The 8,647-nt window shown below is 33.0% G+C and overlaps 1 protein-coding gene across 3 annotated transcripts; it reads left to right on the top strand.

The window, feature by feature from the left end:
- Positions 1-4,361: 4,361 nt before the first annotated feature.
- Positions 4,362-7,469, top strand: LOC106662316 (serine/threonine-protein phosphatase alpha-2 isoform-like). Of its 3 annotated transcripts, XR_001339870.1 has the most exons (3): positions 5,152-6,565; positions 7,129-7,356; positions 7,443-7,469. XR_001339870.1 is itself a non-coding variant. In XM_014386338.2 (2 exons), exon 2 carries the CDS (start codon positions 5,555-5,557, stop codon positions 6,485-6,487), a length of 933 nt encoding a protein of 310 aa, XP_014241824.1. In that variant the 5' UTR covers positions 4,362-4,563; positions 5,289-5,554; the 3' UTR covers positions 6,488-6,616. The 3 variants fall into 3 exon arrangements, 2 of the variants coding, with proteins under 2 accessions (XP_014241824.1, XP_014241823.1); XM_014386338.2 differs by lacking the exons at positions 7,129-7,356; positions 7,443-7,469 and adding an exon at positions 4,362-4,563 and having other exon boundaries at positions 5,289-6,616; XM_014386337.2 differs by lacking the exons at positions 7,129-7,356; positions 7,443-7,469 and adding an exon at positions 4,732-5,121 and having other exon boundaries at positions 5,289-6,616.
- The last annotated feature ends 1,178 nt before the right edge of the window (positions 7,470-8,647 follow it).

Raw genomic sequence — 8,647 nt, 5'->3', positions numbered from 1 at the left:
AAAACGCCACAAGCAAGATCCTACACTAAGCAGACGCTGGCAGGGCTATTGAGGTTGTTAACAGCCTGAAGATGGCCAATGAGTTAAAAAACAGGGGAATACAATAGACCTACTTGGATCTTTTATCTCTATCCTAAAGTTGTTGTAGGCCGCCATTAAGCATTTGCACTGCGCCCATTAAAATAAGACTAATGTCGTCCTCCTCATCGTACGGGTTATATAATCTAGCTTCAAAATCTCTGCGCGAGTAAAACCCTTTTCCTTTTCTGGGCTTTACAATTAAATGCACCGTGGCAGGACCTACACAGGCTGTCTTCTACCACTCCTACTCTTAAAGTTTGAACATTGTATGTCCAACCAAAAAGCCTTCAACATTCTTGCGATTCTTCAACTTTCATACACCAGGTCTGTTTATAGCTTATACGAAACATTATTGAGGAAGTACTTAACTTATCTTGACTCTGATATTGTCTTTTGTAAATGTCACTTCAAATTTTGCAGAAGGTAGTTTGTCTAAGCATCGGTGTTTTCTACGGCATCGGGTCAAGGCGAGTAATATTGGACTAGGGATCATATTTTCCAGTTATTACTAGTGCACTCACGCAGTATCCAGTGCTCCTAACTCAGGTTGTTACCTAATATTATATTTTTTACTGCATTACAAGATATTGCCTTATTTCACGCTTTGAATCTCATTTGACTTTCGTTTTTGCGTGACAATGTTTTTTCTTTCATAAATGTCGGTTTCAGAGTTGGGGTTTTCAGACATCCAGAGAGAGCCCAAGTTGATTCTCTCGTGCTCCTTTTTTTGGTACAGTAATTAGTGGTTTTTTGGAAAAATTATATTTGGGAGGCAAAGCATCCATGGCATATTAATAAAATGTTTTGTAGATTTATCGACTAAATTTTTCAGATAATGTTGTCTTGGTTGTTATAAGGGATGTGGACAAATAAAATAGTTTTAACTTTATATCTTTGCCTAGCTTTCGGAACTTTATTGTACTATCTTCAGGGCTTGATTTTTAGTCGAAAGTATATAAACTTAAATTCGTTTATTTTCATATTAATACTGAAAACCTTTCTACTTTTTTCTTCACCTTTTCAACTATGAAATGACTAGACTAGTTTTATATAATATGACAGACAGTAAAAATAAAAATACAAATAAAAACAACAATGGCTGGTGTGTGTTTTTACTGTCTTTGATATTATATAAAACTAGTCTTGTCATTTCATAGTTGAAAAGGTGAAGGAAAATGTAAAAAGGTTTTCGGTGTTAAGAAAAAAATAAAAGAATTTAAGTTTATATACTTTTGAACAGAGACCTTAGGTAGAATGAAGTTCTGAAAGCTAGGAGAAGATTTAAAATTAAAACTATTTTATTTGACCACATCCCTGACAACGACCAAAAGAACATTATCATTAAATTGATATCAGTTTAGTTTCGTTATTATACTCATGTTGCAAACATTGGCAATGATCGGAAACATTTGTTTCCTAATCATATTTTCCTGAGAAATGCCAAGTGGAATGCAAAGAGCATGAATAGTTTTCTGTATTTAAAGAACTCTCTTTAGCAGTAACGAGCTACGGTTGTTTTGTTGTTTTCCTGTTGTTATTTAAGCAGCAGTGGATCCTTAAGTTGAGGATTGTTGAAACGCCAATCTGTTGCCGTTTCAAATCATTGAGAATTCCCGTTTCGAGAGCGTCGAGGAGAATTTTAATCCCGCTCCCGCTAATTGAAACAACTTCATTTGGGAATTAGAGCGGGAGGAGTCTTGCCGGCCAACACGGATAAATAATCCTATTAAATTATCACCAGACGAGTCCAATAATGGAATTGATAGAGGCCCCTGGAATTTATGGTCTCGAGGTCTGTAGACTGGTCGTTTTGGACTGGAAGGGTGGGGCAGTGCCCCCTCAAGCGTACAATCGGATTATCGGAATCGTTCTGCCTTCATTAGACCGCGTTTTATCTCGCCCTATCATAAATCCTCCAGATGAACCTTCGGGATGAAATTTACAAAAATGGTTTCCTGTCGTCGGTATTGACAGGAAAATTTTTTTAAATTTAATTATATAAAATATCTACAATTTTGACTGTTGTAAGTTACGGCACTGCCCTTATCCTATTCGTCTGAGACAATTAATTAACAGCATTTGTAAATTGAAAATTTATTCTTTTAACACAACGAATCTATAACCTACAAAAGAGTTTCTAATGACATTTTCTACGAGGTATGCTGTTTCTTACAAAAGTAAAGGCATTCCTGTCATACTTGAGAGAACTCCAACTACTCATGGGATTTTGTGGACAGATGGTCAGATAGCTTTTTTCCAACAATTTTGATTGAAAATTTAAAGACCAATTTAAACAAGAATCGCTTTCCGAATATCAAAATGCGATGATTAACGACTCGGATACCCCGTTGTACAAAAGCATACAGTATAAACGTACCTCAACGTATTTAGTAAAAATTTTAATTCCGAATTAAATTTTTTATTGTTTCTATTTTTTATGTATAGTTATTTGTTTACTAGTTTTATTCAGTTGGGTCCAGGGCATTATTGCAAATTTTTCATATAGTTCGCGTTAAATCTAAGAATGATTTTACCTTAAAATATATTGAAAGAAAACCCGGCAATACACAAAATAATAAAATGTTAATCATAATAATAGATTATGATTAATACTTATATGTATTGTAGTTTTACATGAGTTTAACAAATACATAAAACAATAACAATGTCGTTAGCCGCAACGGTTAAGGCGTATGGTAAAGATCCTGGGTTCGAATATTGTGGCCCTCCTTTCATTTCAAAAGCACCGGTACCCCGAATGTTGAATGACTTCGGCTGTTGAGAACCCTGGTAAAAAAATAAACTAACAGACTAGGACTTAATCTATTTACATATTAACACAGCAATTGGTTAAACCAGGTACATTGGCAGACGTACCTTTCCGTTTAACACCTGTTCATTATTACGAAAACAATGTTTTTTATGCTTGCATTGACGGTTTTTTAAGTCTTCCGTATTATGAATAAAAATATTTTTTATACATAAAAATGTTTATTTATGTATGAATTATAAAAATTTACAATTGCACTGTATAAAAGAACATAATCACACACAAACATTTGTATTAATGTTTTTCCCTCAAAGGGTAAAATATAGATGTACTTTCAATTTAACAGATGTTCTGACAAATGCAAATATGTTTAAACAAAAATTAAAAAATAACTGAATAAACAAAGAAGGCAGGCTTGATCTTTTTTCGATAACAAATTTTTGGCAAAATTGTAAAGTTATGGGGGTTTAGCTTAGTATAATCAATTAACGCAAACATAAAACCAACAAATAATTTATTGCTTAATAACAAACTAATTGTATAATGATTTAAAAAAGAAATAAATAAAACGAATTTAATACATCTTTTAATAAAGGAAGAATCTATTAATCGCGCAGTGTTATGCTGGAAATGAAGTTTATATATTTTTTATACCTCATACTTTTTTTTGCTTTTTTTCCAACCTACACCATATATATTCTTTACTTTTAAAACAATTTTTTTTTGAAAAAATTCTATAAAAGGTTATGTTTACACGTGGTTACATCAACTCTTTGAGACTCTATGACAGATAAAAATCAATAACACCGAACATAAAAAGCCCAAATCCATTAAAATTGGCTTATGATTTTTCAATAAAGAATGCTTGATCATTCATTACGAAAAAATTGTAGAAAGAAAAAAGAAATGATTTGGAAGGCACTCAGATTGATTTTATATCTATCTTATCATCCATTTAACGCAGTATACTAAAACCAAGACAGTTTTATTTGACGTTATGATGACAAATTCTTCATTTAAATATATATACTTTTTCAAACAATTACGTTAGTGAAACTGAAGAACTGTTTACTCCTGTCCGTTGAAATAGTTTATGTGTTCAGAACATGTATTTAGTTCAAATAGTCATTGGTTTTAACAATTTTTCAAAACTATTTATCCAAACATTTGGTTTCACATGATTCATTGTGGTGAAGAGTTTTAGCGTTAAGCATTGTTCAAGAAAAATCCAAATACTTTTGACGCAGTAGATGTTTGTTTATAACTTTGTACTCACACAATTAAAGTATACAACTGCGAATGTAATGTCCAATTTTGATCAGAATATTCATATCCGTACATTCCCGCAGGTAACAACCGTTAACAGTTTAACACATGGACGCGGACACGCAACTATGTTTTTTCGGAAAATATTTAGACTTCTAAATTGCAACAATTAAAACCAACACGACTGAATCGGTTTTGTTCGAACATGTGGTCAAAAGGAACTCTAAATAAAATTATAAAAACAATCTTTTTGGGAAACTAAGCAACATAAAAACAATACCAAAGTCCTAAAAATTCCGACATGTTTTATACACATATTTATATACACTTAAATTCACACCGATAATTTTTTAATGTAAATAAAGACTAAAATAATTCAATTTTAACGGTTGGTTGGATGTTTTAAGTTTTACATTTTGGAATAATCCGAAATATATTTTTGAAACGTATGTAATAGTATGTAATTCAAATAAATTTAAAATTGTATGAAGGCCATCCGTATGATGCAGAATTTGCAAACATTAAGTTGAGATTATTGCTTTAAAAACTCACCTTGTTTTGAATCAAATAAATAAATTTATCAAGTAATCTAAAAACGTGACATTTTAAAAATGCGCTTAAAAAATACAAATATAATAATAGTTTCCAAGGGAATGGTATTTATTTTTCAAACAACGGATGTTTGACGCGGATGGTTTCAACAACCAAATATTTAAAAATGCTGTTTTCTATATTCCCAAAAACTTAGCTGTAATTTGAAAAAAAAAAAATATTACCTCTTTGGTGGCAACCCGTTTTCCAAAATACAATCCAAACTGTAAATAATTTTACAGTTTATTCTTATAATGTTTAAATACAGTTTGTCTGTGATTAATCTGTTTTTACCGCAATAAACCAATTGTGTTTGTAAAACGTCAAATGGCATCGAGTAGGAAACGGTCGGCCTGGAAATAGTTGTTTACTTACATTTTGTGAACAGCGATATTATGTACATTTAACTTTAGGTAGGTTTTTATTCATGTGATTTTTTATTTTATTTTTGTTTATTTTGATAAAAATGTCAAAGATTAAATGTTAAAAAAAATTCAATTCCAGAAGTTGTTAAAATAGGACAATGGATATACTTATACAAAAATGTCGAATTAAATCAACTTATTTAGTCAAATTTCAGGATAATATTGTAAATAAAAAGAAAATTGGAAAAGAGGGCAGCTGGGCAGTATTCCGAGAGGCGATTCAGTGTTGAGGAGTGCGGTTCTTACCACGACTCGTTTTTACCGGTCGACATTTTTAAACCCCTGCACGTTTACATAACATTTCCATGGCAATGCAAGTTCAAATTAAATTGCAAGTCCTGAAATTTTCACGCAAAATTCTTAAATGTAGTAAAAATTCTTAAAGACACAACACGTAACACAAGCAGACCGGGAAACAGTCATGGCCGAGAGTGACAAATTGAATATCGACACGGTGATAACTCGTCTCCTGGAGGTGAGGGGCGCCCGCCCGGGCAAAACCGTCCAGCTAATGGAAAGCGAAATCCGTGGGCTTTGCCTGAAATCCAGGGAAATCTTCTTGTCACAGCCGATACTCTTGGAATTGGAGGCTCCATTGAAGATCTGCGGCGACACGCACGGTCAGTACTACGACCTTTTGCGTTTATTCGAGTACGGCGGTTTCCCACCGGAAGCGAATTACCTGTTTTTGGGAGACTACGTCGACAGAGGGAAGCAATCCCTGGAGACCATCTGCCTTTTGTTGGCTTACAAGATCAAGTACCCGGAGAACTTCTTTCTCTTGCGAGGAAACCACGAGTGCGCTAGCATCAACCGTATCTACGGGTTTTACGACGAGTGTAAGAGACGGTACAACATCAAACTGTGGAAAACGTTCACGGATTGTTTCAACTGCCTGCCCGTCGCGGCTATAGTGGACGAGAAGATATTTTGTTGTCACGGAGGGCTCAGCCCGGACTTGCAAAGTATGGAACAGATACGTAGAATTATGAGACCGACGGATGTTCCTGACCAGGGTTTGCTTTGTGATTTGTTGTGGTCGGACCCCGATAAAGACACAATGGGTTGGGGCGAGAATGACAGAGGGGTCTCTTTCACGTTTGGTGCAGAAGTTATCGCCAAATTTCTTCATAAACACGACCTCGATCTGATCTGCAGGGCACATCAAGTCGTAGAGGACGGATACGAATTTTTCGCGAAGAGACAGCTGGTCACCGTGTTCTCGGCACCGAATTACTGCGGAGAGTTTGACAACGCAGGCGCCATGATGTCGGTAGACGAAACATTGATGTGTTCATTTCAAATATTGAAACCAGCGGACAAGAGGAAATACACTATCGGAGCGGCGCATTAATAAGGAAGTACCAAATACTAATTGAAAATTATAATTATCAACTGATTCATTCACATTTGGAAACCTCCTTTGTTATATGTACGTACTACATAAGCTTGAATTTCAATAAAATTAGCAAATTCTGTTCAATCATTTTTTAATATAATGCTACTTTTTAATCATTTTTCATTGGTACACAATAAAACGTTACATTTAATGCTTTGTGTATATTTCATTACATCCGTTTAAAAATAGTCAAGTTTTAAAAAGTCCAGTTTGTTTCTATCGAGTGCGTTTGGATAAACTCAATTCCCTACAGACACAACAAAGAAATGTATACAAATAAAATATAATCTATTGTTTTGTTTAAAAAATGATTTTTAAGTCAAAGTAAACAATATGTTACACTGTTACTGCTATTATTTTTATTTATTTAGATTTCTGCTTTTGACTAATTTTTGAAGTATAAATAAATTTTATTTCAATTAACCATAACTTTTTAGCCAGCTATATGAAAATTGTAAATTTCATTACAATCTTTTTTTTTATAAATTCACATTACATTTCATAGATTGGAATGTGCGACAAATAATAGAAAAATCTCTTTACTAGGGGAAACAAATCTTATTTTTTTAACATTTTTCTAAATGTCTGTTTTTTAGTGACCGGTTGTTCAATAATTTGATGAAGTTGTGAGGAGCGATCAGGAATGAAGTATTTTAGAAAAACAACTTTTTCATTCTTGTACTGACGTTTCGAACTATTTTCGCGTCATCATGATTCGTTACCGCGTCCCCGACCTTGTCAAAATCATATAAACACAAATTCACATTTCACAACAATTTCATACGAAACAAATAAGACACCAGGAGGAAAGCACCTCATTTTATGTGAGTATGAAATACTTGGTTCAAAATTTATATTTACATCTTTATATAATTTTTTCTAATCAACATATGCTTTGTAATTCATCCAGGCCCTGAAGATGACCCGAATAAAGGTTGAAACGTGGCAAAAATTGAACGAGCCTTTTTCTAAAATACTTCATTCCTGACTACTCCGTCGTCTTCAACAAATTATTTTTTGTAAATTTTAATTTGCCTATACCACAGTAACATTGATCTCATTGTATCAAATTTTGAGGGTATAAAGTCAGATATATTTAACATATAAAAAATGATCTAATAATAAAAATAATAAAAAAATGCCCTTAATTTATTTTTTATTCATAAAGTGGCAATGATTTAAAAGTCGTTAATCTTAATCAATTGAAAGATACTACTTGGTCAACAGGACCAAGGAAACTAGTGAATCTATTTGTTAATTTTATCCATGAATGCAAGAAAGTGTAAAAATAAATTAATTTTTGTTTCGTTTAAATTATACTTAGGTATTACTGGTAAAATTTAACAAGTTATAACTGAATTGAAAATGTAATGTTGTTTATTCCTTAAAACATACCATATCCATCTGGTAGAAAAATGTATTTACATGCATTGCGGAAACATTGGATTTATGACTTTGATAATGGATAAACAGATAATACAACGAACAACAAAATTACAAAAAACATCAAAGTTCACATCTCAACTTATTCCACTGTTGAAGAACATACTATGATCTGAAAGAAACATTTGATATGTCTTATTTTGTATGTAAACTTTCGTCAAATTGTAAACCTAATAATACATCGCGTAGATAGTTAACTCGTTATCTAAGTTTATTGCTATCAAACTGAATGAGAGAAACTAAAAGGAAATTTTAGCGGCGAACGATCAAATTACGAGGAAGAACGAATTGCGCGTTTAGTGCAACGCTAGAACCGGCTATAGTTGATTAAGTTGATCTCCCTTTCCACGGTTTACCACATATCAGTAATGATGCCGTATCGCCGCGTTGCGACTACGGCCGGAAAAGCACGGTTCTAACAAACTCGCAAACCACTCATAATCATAATGTCCGACTTGAAAGTCATAGGGTTTTTTAAGTATTAAAATAATTTTATTTAAAAAATGTCTGTGCTGGAAATAAAACGCGATCACTGTGTTACTATTTAAACTTAGTAAAAAGAAAAAATCCCAGTGAAATGTTTACATCGGTTCTCACCACAAAACAAATACACAGTTTGAGAACACAAGAACCTGAATATTCTCACATTTCAATTAGTAAATTACAACTTGT

This window comes from Cimex lectularius, unplaced genomic scaffold, assembly GCF_000648675.2.
Source record: "Cimex lectularius strain Harlan isolate CLEC.00 unplaced genomic scaffold, Clec_2.1 scaffold132, whole genome shotgun sequence".
NCBI lineage: Eukaryota > Metazoa > Arthropoda > Insecta > Hemiptera > Cimicidae > Cimex > Cimex lectularius.
This window is presented reverse-complemented; position numbering and strand designations above follow the sequence as displayed.

What these genes read in the sequence shown, in the direction of transcription:
- LOC106662316 (XM_014386338.2), top strand. Translation starts at nt 5,555, where the DNA reads ATGGCCGAGAGTGACAAATTGAATATCGACACGGTGATAACTCGTCTC.